At 36.8% G+C, this 14,658-nt stretch overlaps 1 protein-coding gene across 2 annotated transcripts in view; it reads right to left on the bottom strand.

The window, feature by feature from the left end:
- dars1 (aspartyl-tRNA synthetase 1) overlaps positions 1 to 14,658 on the bottom strand; it is a 54,140-nt gene that overhangs the window by 25,576 nt on the left and 13,906 nt on the right. Inside the window, exons 4-5 of one of the 2 annotated variants that reach the window (XM_069935175.1) lie at positions 14,399 to 14,510; positions 9,272 to 9,374 (exon numbers count right to left, since the gene is read on the bottom strand). In XM_069935175.1, the coding sequence (XP_069791276.1) occupies positions 9,272 to 9,374; positions 14,399 to 14,510 (215 nt within the window). The remainder of the gene's footprint in view (positions 1 to 9,271; positions 9,375 to 14,398; positions 14,511 to 14,658) is intronic. The other variant, XM_069935174.1, reaches the window with a different exon arrangement.

Here is a 14,658-nt window from a genome sequence, read left to right as displayed (position 1 = left end):
TCAGGGGGAGTGACACCAAAATAAATCACGTGGTTTTGTCTGCACGTGGTACAATGTCAACGCTGTTGCTGCCACTACCCCCCTCCCCCCGGTCAGTGCTGCAGTTGCAACCCCCCTCCCCTGGTTAGTGCCACTGCCGTTGCCCCTAGTGGGGTGACACCATGAGTTACTGCTCCAGGTGACACCAATGCTACTGAGCCCAAGCCTCCCAAATACACCCATGTGACAAATTAACCTACTAATCCCATACATCTTTGGATCATGGGAGGAAACTACAGCACCAGGAGGAATCCCACACAGACACAGGAGAATATACAAACTCACAACAGTCAATGGCAGATCTGAACCTGGCTTGCTGGTGCTCTAGCTGCCTTGTGCTAACCACCATGCTGCCCTGTTTTATTTAGAAAATACAGAATAGTAACAGATCCTTTACTCAATTACACCCAATTAATCTACAAACTCTCTATGTTTTTGGAAGGTGGAAGGAAACCAGAGCACCTGGAAGAAACCTATGTCAACATGGGGAGAACATACAAACTCCTTACAGACAGCACCGGATTTGAACACAGGTCACTGGCACTGTAATAATGTTGGACTAACTGCTACGCTAACCATGCTGCTCAGGTACTTCTGGACATGTTCTTCCATTAAGTATCCTCTATTGTTCATATGGCAATTAACAATGAGCAATGTGGAACCACCTGTGGATTTGAGGTAGTTAGCAGCAAAGCTGTAAATCCCACTGTCCAATATGGATGAATATAGGATTGTGTATACAATATAGAGTACAAACAGGCTGCACTGGAATATGTCAGTTAAGGAATTTACAAGAGAAAATAAGGAAAACAAAAGAAAGAAATTTGGTGTTTCATAAATTTAGCCTGTTGATCTGTGCACTTGTGAGTTCAGCTGCATAATATTGGGAATGCTGTTAAATTCAACACACTCATTGAGGATCCTCTTCTGTAATGTCTGGTAAATCCTGTTTGCAATGAAATACAAGAATTTGTTGTTTAAATGAACTTGATGTTCTCGGTCATAGATTCAAATGGCACAGAAGCAGGCTCCTTGGCTCAGTGTTGCTGCCAGCCATCAACTGTTCATTTACACTAATCTACTTTGACCCCATTTTTAATTCTCCCCACATTCTCTTAAACCATCCCTTCTCCTCCCCCCCCACACCAAATTCTGCCACTTACCAACATTAGGTGCAATTTAGAGAATTAAAGTTGGATTAATTTACCAACCCATATCTTTGGGATGTGGGAGAAAACCAGGGCACCTGGAGGACACAGCACATGGTTACAGGAAAATGTATAAACTCACAGAGGTCAGAGTTAAAGCCAGATCTCACGTGCCGCGAGGCAGTGGGTCTACCTGTTGTGCCACTGAATCATTGTTGACAAGTCAAAGTGTCAATATATAGCCGGAGTCAGGAATAATGGGAAGCTTTCTGGCCAGTGTTTGGATTTGAAAAGTACCATATATGCTGGCATATATGATGTCTCTATAAAGACAACCCCCTGAATTTCTACTTACAATGAAGGTTTTGAGCAAGTCTGGGACTTTCTGATTCTATCACAATACTTTAAAAGCAAATTACCCAGTAAAGGTTTAACTTTTATTTACACGTTTTAAAATAAACCACCGCCAACTCCTTTAACAGGCCTGTACAGAGCCAATGGCAGTTGAACTGGGCAGATGGACCCCATGGGAGAGCATTGACACTTTGCTGTCAAGGTTTGCATTGTATACTTGCTGCGATGGAGTGCCGAGATTTTGCTGTCAAGGTTCAGATTTTATATTTGACGTATAAGGCGACCCCTGATTTTGGGTGACATTTTTATGTTTCAGGTTTCATTTTATATGCTGGCATATACTTGATTTTAAATACCAAGTTAACTACTGAATGTCACTGCCAGCTGCTTTAATAGCACCCATGAGTTTATTTTTAAATATGTGGAAAGTTGGTAATCAAAATTATTTTTATTGGCATAAATTCTATTTGTGTCAATCATAGAAGAAGCTAAGGGCTGCAGCCCCATTCATGCTTATCTATGAGGAATACAGATTTCAATTATTGTAGTGGCATGGAAAGCTTGAACATGTTGGCTTGCTTACGTACATTTATATCTCTAAATGTAGAATTATTAATATATCCTTACCAATAGCTTCATCATCATGCAATCAAACAAAAATTGGCAAATGTCAATGGAGTGAAAAATATTTCATCTGTACTGGAACAAATGTTGATAGTTTAAATATTAGAGGTTTTGAGATATGGAGAAAGGAAGGAAGGAAGGGCAGAAAAAAATAAGGAAAATCCACAACTACATGGATAGAAGGTGGAATAAAAACAAGTTTTATAATGTGATAAACATGGAAACAAAAGATTCATTTAATAACTACAAATAGAAGCAGAATAATTACACAAAACTACCTATCCTGTGGGTGCAGGAAAATTGAAGTGCAATAAACAGAAAATAACAGAAATCCTCAATGCCTGAAATTCATACGTTCAAGAGGTTGACATTAGAAGTTGGAAACATGCCAAGAAGGAAGGTGAGGTGTTGTCTACAACTGCATGGATAGTGGGATTGTCAGAACAAATGCCACCAAGGCAGGCAGGGAGTGAATGGGCATGTTATTTACCTAACCCCTGAAATGCAAACAGAATAGCAAAATGAAGAATCAGAAATGGACCATATGAGCCAGACAGAAATTGCCATACACATGTAGTTTGGAACACTAATTCCATTTATGCAATAGCCAGTCAAAAGAATGATGCAGCTTCATTGCACTATCCAGCACCAAGTCTCTATCTTCAAAGACACCTTCACATATTTTAGGTAGTGAGTTAGATGAGACAATATTTACAAATCTGTTTAATCTTTCCATGAATTACCTAAAGTTAATGCCTCCTTTTTTTGATCCCTCTGGTGAGGAACATAGACCCTTTTTATTTACTCCATCTGGGCCCTTCACATTTTTTACACTTTAATTAGATGCCTCTCCTATTCAAAAGTTAACAATTTCAGACAGCCCTATCTTTTCTTGTAGCTTGTTATTTTCCAATCTGGGAAACAAACCTTTCTGCACTTTTTTCAGTACAATCACATTTTTCCTGCAACATGGAGCCTAGAAGTTATATTGTATAATCAGAGGGAGGGAATTTGATACATACAAAATTATGAGGGTCATAGATAAGGTAGATAGTGAGAAATTTCCCCCCACAGCAGAGGTGCCTAAAACAAGAGAGCAATGGTTTGAGGTAAGGAATTAGAAATTTAGAGGGGATTGGAGAAAGAATTTTTTTCATCCACATGGTGATTGAAATCTGGAAAAAGATGCCAAGAAGTGGCAAGAGAGACCCTCACAACATGCAAGTTGTTGGGTGTTGGGTGTTTTTGGACAGGCCTATTAAAGTGCACTGAAAACTTATGATTAAATGTAATCACTTTACTGCAGACTTTTTCCAGTGTACAAGTTGTGTTCCAACTAGCTTTGTATACAGTTCTAGCAAAGCATCCTGCTCTTATGTTTTATGGCTATAGTGCAATTTCAAAATTTTGAAACATCTCACAAGACCAACAGTAAACAATTGCTTCTGTAGGTTATTAAATAGATCACAAGAAGGCAGATATAACCAAAGTAACATATGAAGAAGGGATTTTAAGTTATGCTATCAGAATTAGCAAGGAAAGCAATATCCATAACTTATTCTTAACAATGAGAGGAAATTTTAAATTTACTGAAGAGATTATAATTAAGAAAATACAAATTCAGATATTTCTCCTTTTTTTCTTTAATGCTAATTTCTTGCATGAGTAGGCAATGCATACATTATAGGCAAATACAGACATAACACATACATAACTCTTATCCTTCCATTAAATCTGCTATCTTTTGTGGAGGACCAAGACAGGTGCAAATGAATTTCCTGTCTCGTCTGTTAAAGCAGGCACATCAGTTTAACATAATCAAGCAGAGACATCTGTGAAAAAAGATTGCAGTCAAGTAATCACATGTAACCACAAGTTTACAATGCACTTTAATGACCTGTAATCACCCGTAGAAAAACAGGATATCTATTTTAAACACCACTACTACCATATAATTAAACAATGAAGCTGGTTCTTTTAAGAAATCCTTCAAAATCAAACACATCACACGATGAATGTATGTATGCATGTACAAATATATTGAAAAAAAAATCCCATATATTACTAGTTCCTATCTTACACAGTGCTAAATGAGATATATATATATATTTCTCTACCCCGCATTTTCTTTACATAAGTATGCAATTAAAATTCAGAAATTCCTATGGAATTTGTTTCAATACCCTGCCAACTGGTCATAATGATGATTTCTTTTGTGGATAAAATTCTGTTGGTTCTTGTGCAAATTATTTTAAATCAATTACTCTAGTTATCAATCTGCCTTTTGTGGAACCTGTGGCAAACTGCCCAACAAGCAGAATTCACAGAGGATGGATTGGAGGTAGTGGCAGAGAGTAGCAGAAAACAGAGAAAACAGATGCGGGAGACAATGATTGTGAGAGGGAGAGAAGCACCATGATGGAGACCGTGTTCTTTCAATTTACATGCAACCATTCTATCCATTTACCATTTCATTAGATTTCCATGCAAAAGATCAAATTAGACAGCGTCAGAATTCCCATTTGATATACTGGTAGATCATATCGACTTGACCTTGACAGTCCTATGACATCGCCTGTCTCTGAGATTTTTTGGTTGACTGACCTTGGTTGCATACACATTCCTCATGTTTAGTAATTTTATCCAATTTAGAAATTGGGCACAATTTTCAATATCTAATAGGCCCAAGACAGCAAGGATAAACCCTTTGGTCCACAAATCCTGACATGAGATCTCCTTGGCAAAAAAAGAGGAAAAGAAACTAAATACACAGAAGTGGTGATCATGCAGCATCTATGGGAAGTAAAAGGGCAATTCATGTTTTCTGGTCTCAGCACTTTGTTGGGAATGGCCCTGAAAGCATATAAAGGTTGATAAATCACTGACCAAATGGACCCTAAGATGTTAGGGAAGCAAGAAAAGAAATCGCTAAGGCCCCAGCAGAGATTTTGGTACTTCCTCAGCCATGGGTGAGGTTTTAAAAAACTGTAGGGTGGCTAATGTTGTGTCTTTATTGATAATAATGAGGATATTGTCATGAGTACAGATGCACCAAAATTCTTACTTGCTGCAGCCAAACAGGTACACAAGATACATCAACAACAGTATAAATTAAATTACCACAATATGCCAAGACAGAAAAAAAGGATAATAAATATAAATGGTTAGATATATAAATACTCGCAGATAGTGCAAGAATAAAGGTGAAATTTCAATCATGCAGACAGATCTATTGGTGGTCCCAGAGTAGTTTATGGTCAGGGTATATGAGAAGGTTTAAGAGCCTGCTAGCTGTTGGGAGAGAAACTTCTTGAATCTAGAGATGCAGAACTTCAGGCTTCTGTAGCTTTTGTACCTGTACCTGAATATAGCAGCGAGAAGAGATTGTGACTGGGGTGATGGATATTCTTTATGTTGTTGACTGCCTTCAATAGATGAAAAGTCAGTGCCCTTGATGGAATTGGATAGATTTTCCACTTTCTTCAGCCTTCTGTGTTCCCAGCAGCTAATGTTTTAAAACCAGTCAGTATACTTACCTTAATGAAGGGCTCAGGCATTAGGCAATGATTGTGTATCTTTGTCTTTGCCAGGTGGGGTGCACTGTGTGGCCTGTTAAGTTTCTCCAGCATTATGTTTTTGCTTTATACTTTTCTCGGTATTACTGCTATTGAAGGCAGTCAACATCATAAAGATTACCCATCACCCCAGTCACAATCTCTTCTCACTGCTCTATTATTTGAAGCAGTGCCAAATCTCCAGTAACTTCTTAGAAAGTGGAGGCTTTGGTATGCCTTCTTCATAGTTGCCTTGAGGTGCTAGCTCTAGGAGAGGTCCTCCAGTATGTGGACTCCCAGGAATCTCACTAACCCTCTCCATCACCATCCCATCAATGAAGATATGTCTGGTCTGTTGGCCTCCCCTTCCCAAATTCCACAAAAAGATCCTTGCTTCTGCTGATGTAGAGAGCAAGATTGTTGTTCTGGCACCACACAATTAGCTCCTCATGTACATCCTACATTCTGACTCATCACTGGCCATTATTTGACCAACAATAGTGATCATCAGTGAACTTGTTAAATGCATTGGAGCTGAACTTGGCTACACAATCATGAATGTAATGGAATAAGTACACAGCTTCATGGTGCCGTATTGTACTGCCACTCTGCACTGATTAGAGCCTACCAATAAAGAAATTGAGGATGGAGATGAAAAGCAATGGACAGAGTCCCAGATCCTAACTTTGATTATGAGTTTTGCTGGTATCATGATGTTAAATTGCAAACTGTTATCAATGAACAACAGTAAGTGTTCTCATCATCCAGGTGCTCTATTGCAAAGAGGAGGGCCAGCGAGATGGAATCTGATTTTGACCTGTTGTAATGGTAGGCAAATTAAAATGGTCCTGATTTTCCTCATAACGAAACACTTAAAGCACTTCATGTTGACTGATGCACGTGCGACCAGCCGATAGTCATTGAGGCCTATCACCTTGCACTTCTGAAGCAGTTAAGGGTCTTAGACTGCCGCAGCGAGAGGCTGAAAATGTCTGCACCAAGTTGGTCTGAAGGTGAGAACCTAACATTAATAGTGGCAAGTTTATTGATTGTGAGAGACAAGATGTATTGACATTTGGAAAGCAAGAACCGATATAGATAGTCAGCATAGTTTTATGGTGTCCAACGAATTTCTTTGTAAAATGTGATTGATAATGGACAACAGATTGATGAAGGCAGGGCAGTAGATGTTATCGACTTTTTATGTGATATGTCTAGCAAAGCCTTTGACAAAGTTCTACATTAGAGGCTGATTCAGAAGGTTAGATCACATGGAGTGGAGTCTAAGGTGAGCTAGCCAACTGGGTACAAAACTTACTTGGTGAAAGAGTCAGAGTGTTTGTGGAGAGTTGTTTTTCAGATTGGAGGCCTGTAACCAGTGGTGTGCTGCAGGAATTGGTTCTGGGTTCCCTATTGTTTGCCATATATATCAATGAATTGGAAGAAGATGCAGTTGGTACAATTAATAATTGTGCAGATGACATTGAAATTGGTGGCCTAAATGAAGTGATGGGGATGATTAAAGGAACATCATGTTACATAGTACAAGGCATGAGTCTTTGTATGATTTAGGTTACCATATTATAGGAAGGATGTGATTAAGCTAAAGAGGGCACAGAAAAGATTCACAAAGGTGTGGCCAGGATTGGAGGGGTTGAGCGGTGAAGTGAAAATAGACAGGCTGGAACTGTTTTCAGGATATGAAGGAGACCAAGTAGTGACATTAGAGATTTACAAAATCATGGAGGGAAGCTGGGGGTTGGGGGTGAGAAATATACAAGGTGGACAGTCAGTGTTTTTACCAGGTTTTTGGGAGTGTCTAAAACTAGAAGACAAAGGTTTATGATTAGAGGGAAAGGAGTTAAAGGGAACTTCAGAGACATGTTTTTCCACAAAGAGGTAGGTGGATGTATGGAATGAGCTGCCAGTGGGAGAGGCCAGTATAATTATAATGTTTAAAAGATATTTTGACACGTACAAGGAAAGGAAAGGTTTAGACAGATATAGGAACACAAACAAATGGAACAAACTCAGGTAGGTACTTTGGTATCGACAACGGTGAAAATGCCTGTGCTATGTAACTCTATTATCCCATGTTCAACAGGTGCAATTTTCTGCTGAACCAGTATATGAATTTGATCTGAACAGAGATTATTTTCATCTTAAAATCAGAGACAAACATTTTGCATTCAAACTGAGCTTTCAAGTAGTACAAATGGGTGAATTATTGCACCATGCATACACTGTCTGCTAACTTAAACCCAACCCTGAACTGCCTAACCAGCATAAAAAGCAGATGGGTGACAGTCATGCTAAAATAAATCACACAGCTCCTGGTTGCTGGGTAACTTAAAACATACAATCACAGCAATTAAGTTAATGAACTTAGAGATATTGCCCATTGTTTGTCTTTTCTTAATAAATCCAGTTTCGTCAAGTATTACTATTTTTGGGTCACAGATAGCCAATCTGTTTGCTCATAGTTTTGCTATTATCTGGTTCCACCTGCATTGAATTCGTCCATCGTTATTGAATGAAGATCTACCGGGACCAATGCCTGAAGAGGGCGCACAAAATCAGTGAACCGGTGCGGACTCGAAAGGCCAACATGGCCTGTTTCCACTCCGTATATGGTTATATGGTTATATATGGTTATCACTTAGGTGTACTTCTTTTAGTGTTACATTATATTGCATGATTAAACATTGATTGTTAACACATGGTATTACAACACATAATTACAAGCTTGATCAAACAGAAAGATTAAGCAACAAATTTCAAATCAAGCAGTTGCATGAATGGTTGACATAGCTGAAGCTATTAATAGAGAGTTGTGCACAAATTCAGAATAGAACTGCCAATACATCTTGAAGGATCACTGAGCTGAAGTGGGAGAAGAAATCTTAGATGGAATTTAAGTACAAGGATCTTAAAGGCAAGATGATACTCACTCTAAAGCAAACAAAGTGAACGAAGGCTTGATGTCAGAGAGCCACACAAAATGAAACTAGGCTCTTTAGACCAGCATACTAACCAAGTACGCATTAAGACAAAACACACTTTCCAGTACTCTCCTTAACGATTCATGTCTACATACTTCTTAAATGTTGTGAGTTTCTAATTCCACTTTAGGCAGTATTTCCAGATTCCAACCATATTGTGAGTGAAAAAACTCTTCCTCCAATCCCTTCTATGTCTCCAATCCCTCACTTCAAACCTACGGCTTCTAATTTTAGGCTCCTCTGATAAAGGGAAAAGTTTCTCACTGTCTCCCCAATCTACAGCCCTCATGATTTCGTATACATCAATCAGGTCCCTCCTTCGGAACATCCCTGATTAGTTTTAGTTTGCAGGCATTTTCAAAATAGTCTCGGTTTCAGTAATTTTAATGTGTCCGAGATTCCTTCGCTGCTTGAATATCAAAACAATGCTACTTAGGAACTGTGTACTAACAATGATATTTATCGGAACCATGCCAACGAAGTAGCTGACATTGTACTTTCTCATATTTGTACTTCAGACAGCAACAGCAGGATGCAATTCTGAACTTACTTTGCAGCAAATTTGACCATCTGCTTGCTCACATGCTCTCCCACAGCAACAAGTCCCTGGATGTTAAAATTCTGCTGACGCAGAACTAAAAAGCACTGTTTCCCTGTGGAGATAAAAATAGGAGGCAACATGACACAAGATTCCCTGACGTTCTCTCGTTCCTCATAACTTAGCCACAGTGTTTTGTTATTCATCAACTTTTCCTTTAAAACCAGATGGAAGCATGTGTGAAAAAACATTTCTGTCCAGTTACATCAAATGGGAACATTTACGACCAGAATATCACAGACCAAATCAATTATTAAAATACCCCTCCAGAAAGCCTAACTCCAAATTTTTCATTTTGTGGCAAAATATTTATTGAGTTTAAGCTTGCCAAAAAAATTTACAAAGATTTACTACCAGGATTAAGGAAGCCACAATAGTAACATTCCTATAATCTTCATTAAAAAGAGATGGCGCAGTTAGCGTAGCAGTAGTGCAATGCTGTTATGGCATCAGCAATTGGGACTGGGGTTTGAATTCCGTGTTGCCTGTAAGAAGTTTGTATGTTCTTCCCCTGTGCCTGCAGTCTGCATGGGTTTTTCCTCAGTGGCTCTGGTTTCTTCCCACCACTCAAAACATACCTGGGATTGTAGGCCATTTGGGTGTAACTGGTTAGCACGGGCGGATGGGCCAAAAGGGCCTGCTACCATGCTGTATGTCTAAATTTTTAATTTAAAAAAAATTAATTAAAAAAAAATCCTCAAAATGTTTCAATTTAAATGAAATTCAAATATCGGAATGTACTTGCCAAATTAATGATTATATTAAAGTCTCGATACAAAAGAGTAGGTGTGTGAAGAAATTCAAATGAAATGGTTAGGATGAAAAAATGGAGCACTTATTGAATGGCAGAGCACGCTCAAGGGGCTGTTCAGGGCTCAAATTATTTCTTACACCCTACTCTGTAACATCTGAGAACCAAGAATCACCAAATTTACATTGTAATATATGTGTTTCACATAAACAATTATACATTAAACACTGGACTGATTCCAAACAATGGATTGATTACCAGTAGTGATTTCATTATTTAAGGTAAAAGGTAAAGGTTCCATTATTGTCACACAATACTACATTTAGAATGTAACACAAATTAAATTCTATAACTTTGTCTATCATAAGGAAGGCAGAGAATCGCCACTTTGTCCAGTGCCCCTCACAAAAATGAGTCGCTAGCAAGGAATGAACTCGCGACCCCTTGTTTATAAGACCAGTGCTCAACCACTGAGCTATTAGAGCCTCAAGTAAGAGAGAATACATGATCAACATTGACTATTCAAAAAGAACCTTTGCATGTTTTTTTTAAATCTTCACATCATTTTATATATTTATTTGTTAAAGATTTGCCATTTCCATCAGATGATAAAATCCATGTGATGGATTCGTGCAGGTGACTTTTAGTCATTATCCTAAATTACTCTTCTGCCAATATGAATGAGGACCCAGCTTCTGCTTTAATTTGAATTAATCTGAATTTATATTTTCTATAATTGTCTAACCTATAAACTTCTCAACTCCCCTCAGTCAGTGACCTTTCAAATCTAAAAGATCAGGAAATTCTAATGCCCTTTAACGTAATAGCAAGAAATGGAATTTAATTTAAAAAAAATGTATGGTGCATTGTAATAATCATTCACAGCTAAGTATTTGCCAGGACATCATTATTCTCTCTGCTTCTCTTTTGACTACGTTAATGAGACCTCAGTTTTAGATCCCATCCAAAAGACAGCAATTTCAACAGGCAGCATTCCATGATACTGCACTGAAGAGCCAAGCAAAATTTCAGATGTTTCAAGTGAAATGTGAATAATTATTGACTAATTTTACATACCGATTTCAAATATTTCTCAGCTAGTTATGTAATAATATCTATTTTGATGTTTCAATCAAAAATTTAAACATATATGAACATAAAAAAGCTGAGATTAATTTATGACCATATTCACAAAATGAAAATAGTACAGGTTGTACCCCTTTAATCCAGCGATGTTGGGACCTGGCCATTACCAGACCCCAGAAAATGCAGGAAAACAGAAATTGACCCTTAAGGGAACCCCTTATGTAAACAGGAAATAATACTGTGGGGCAGCACAGTTAGCGTAGCAGTTAGCACAGTGCGATCGGGACTGTGGTTTCAGTCCCACACTGTCTGTAAGGAGTTTGTACTAATGGCAGCAGACTCAACCTTTACAACACCAGTGATCAGGACAGATTCAAGTCCCGCACCCTCTGTAAGGAGTTTGTACTAATGGCGGCAGAAACAAACATGCCGGATCATGGGAGTTTCCGAACCACAGAGCACCAGATGAGAGAGGTACAACCTGTACTATAAACTGGCATAAATTAGTTTTGTGTATATTTTCTACTTCATCTTCAAAAGATCAAAACTTGTTATCTACTTTGTTGTTAGAATTGAAACAAGCTCAAATGGAAAGTCCTCAGGGGACGATGAATTTCCTGTGGAATTTTATAAATTTTTTAATGATGATTTATCAAGTGTATTTGGAGATGTGTTAAAACAAGTTACTGAAGAACAGAAGTTGCCGGAATCTTGTTCAAGCGCTTTAATAACTGTTATTCCAAAAAAAGATAGAGATCCATTAAAAGTGTCTTCCTATAGACCTATTTCTTTATTAAATATAGATTATAAAATTATAGCCAAGGTACTAGCTAATAGACTTGCTACGTACTTACCTAAGTTGATACATACTGATCAAACAGGTTTTATTTAAAATAGAAATACACCTGATAATATTCTTCGATTAATTACTTTGGTCAATGCATACCGAAAGCAGCCTAACCTGCACTAGATGCAGGAAAGGCTTTTGATAGGGTTGAATGGGATTTTTTAATTTAAGGTGTTAGAAAAGTTTAAATTCGGCCCTTTTTTTATTGATTGGTTAAAGCTTTATATACAAACCTGATTGCTAGGGTGGTGACAAATGGTCAGATTTCTTTACCATTTAGGTTGACTTATTCAACTCGGCAGGGCTGCCCATTGTCACCTGCCTTATTTGTATTGGCTATTGAACTATTAGCTCAGACTATTAGGCAAAATGATGAAATTAGAGGGATGAAGGCAATGAATGAAGAAGACAAGATTAATTTATTTGCAGATGATGTATTGATATATTTGACGAAACCGGAAAGGTCATTGAAGCAGTTACAAGAGTGTTTGTCGAAATTTGGAGAATTGTCAGGATATAAAGTTAATTGGGATAAAAGTGAGATTTTACTAGTTGGGATAGGAGATTATTCAGAATTTAAAATTATTACAAATTAAAATGAACAAATAAAATTAAATATTTAGGTGTGTTTGTAGATGTTAATTATTAGTAATTATATCAATTAAATATTGTGCCTATATTAAAGCAGATTTGATTAAGTGGAAAGATCTTCCATTAACTTTGATTGGAAGGGTATTAAAATGAATAGTTTTCCTCAAATTCAATATTTATTTCAGTCAATACCTTGTTTACTTTCAAAAGGTTTTTTTCAGGATTTAAATAAGGTAGTGCGGGAGTCTTTATGGAAAGGTAAATTAGCTCGAGTGGCATTGTATAAATTTACATGGAAATATGCGTTAGGTGGACTTCAGTTACCACATTTTCAAAATTATTATGAAGCGGCCCAGTTGAAGTTTATTAGCAGGTTGATGGATTTAGATTATCCTCCTAGCTGGGGTAAGGTGGAAATGGCATGTATTTCTGAGGTTAAGGTAAATTAATTTATATTTCTTTGGAATTTGAATTTGTTACAGGAATATAATATGCCGGTATTGAAACATTTGTTAAAGATCTGGATAAAAAAAATAGGGTTTTGGGATCAAAAGATAAATTATCAATTTTAACTCCATTGTATAGTAATCAGTTTCCTTTTTCAATGTTTAATAATTATTTAAAGAGTTGTATTTTAAGGGTATAAAGACAATATAGGATTGTTTTGAAGAGGGACAATTTCTTTCTTTTAACCAATTGAGAGAAAGATTTGATATATCTGTAAATTTTTTGTTTGTGTATTACCTCCCAACTTAGAGCTTTGGTAAAGGATAATTATGGTAGAGAGATAAATTTACCCACTTGGTCGAGATTTGAGTTTTGATTTCCTTTGTACCAAAGAAGGGTTATATTTCAGTTATGTATAATTTGTTACAAGATAATATGGATAAACCGGACTGGGAAAAATCTAAATTTAAATGGGAGAGTGATTTAGTGTTTATTTTTCCTGAAGATGATTGGGAAAATTATTACATTATGTGTCAGGATAATGTAATCAAATTGACAAATGTAAGATATGGAATGGTTAATTATAATTTTTTACATCAATTATATTTGACTCCGGAGAAATTGAAAAAATATGGGTTTGGTAATTCAGATTTGTTTTAGATGTGATTCATGTATTGGAACTTTTCTACATGCTGTTTGGACTTGTGTTAAAGTTCAACCATCTTGGCAAGGAATTAAAGTAGTTTTGGAAAAATTGTATAACTTTACATTAGCAATAAATCCAACTATTTTTTTGTTGGGTAATTTGATTTCGTTGAGGGGATTAGGTTTGGATAAAATTCAAATTGCTTTCGTATTTTTGGTGTTATCAGAAGCGCGTAAATATGTTGCGAGTACTTGGAAAGATAATACAGAGATTAATATACTACGTTGGCATAATTAATTGAAAGCTTGTATTATTATGGAAAAAATTACTTATAATTTACATGATAATTATTCCCTTTTTGTTAGAAAATGGTCTCATTTGAAATATATGCATTTAGATATACTTTGAATTGTTTTCAACATTTATAATTTTTTAAATTATATATATCATTTATATTTTTGGCTCCCCTTAAGGGAGTTGGCTGAAGGGGTGGGAGGGCGGGTTTGGGATTTATTTTGTAAATTCAATTTTTGATTATATGTTATGTTTTTTTAAATCTTTAAATAAAGTTTGAAAATAAATTGAATCAAGCTGCCTTCTTTCAAAAGCAAAAGCTTTATTCTTATGAATAGAAACTTCTACCTCCAGAAATCTGTTTCCTGTTGACCAAGTATAAAGGGAAAGACAACTCAATACATGCGTTGTTCTTACCTTTGGCTCTGCTGGTGTGGACTCTGGAACGGAGCCAGACTATCTGGTCAGCTTTATCTTCTGTCAGATTTTTCACATGAACTAATATACGGTCTTTACATAAAGAAGATATCTGTTTCAGAGTTAGGTCAGAAAAGAGTATAATTTCAAAGATCAAAACATCAAAATATTCAGATGAGCAAGCCGAACACAATCTGGTTAGGCTAAGAACCCAAATCTAGAACAAATTTTCTCAACGCATAGATCTGAAGCATATCAGC

Source organism: Narcine bancroftii, chromosome 4, assembly GCF_036971445.1.
Source record: "Narcine bancroftii isolate sNarBan1 chromosome 4, sNarBan1.hap1, whole genome shotgun sequence".
NCBI classification, from domain to species: Eukaryota; Metazoa; Chordata; class Chondrichthyes; order Torpediniformes; family Narcinidae; genus Narcine; species Narcine bancroftii.
This window is presented reverse-complemented; position numbering and strand designations above follow the sequence as displayed.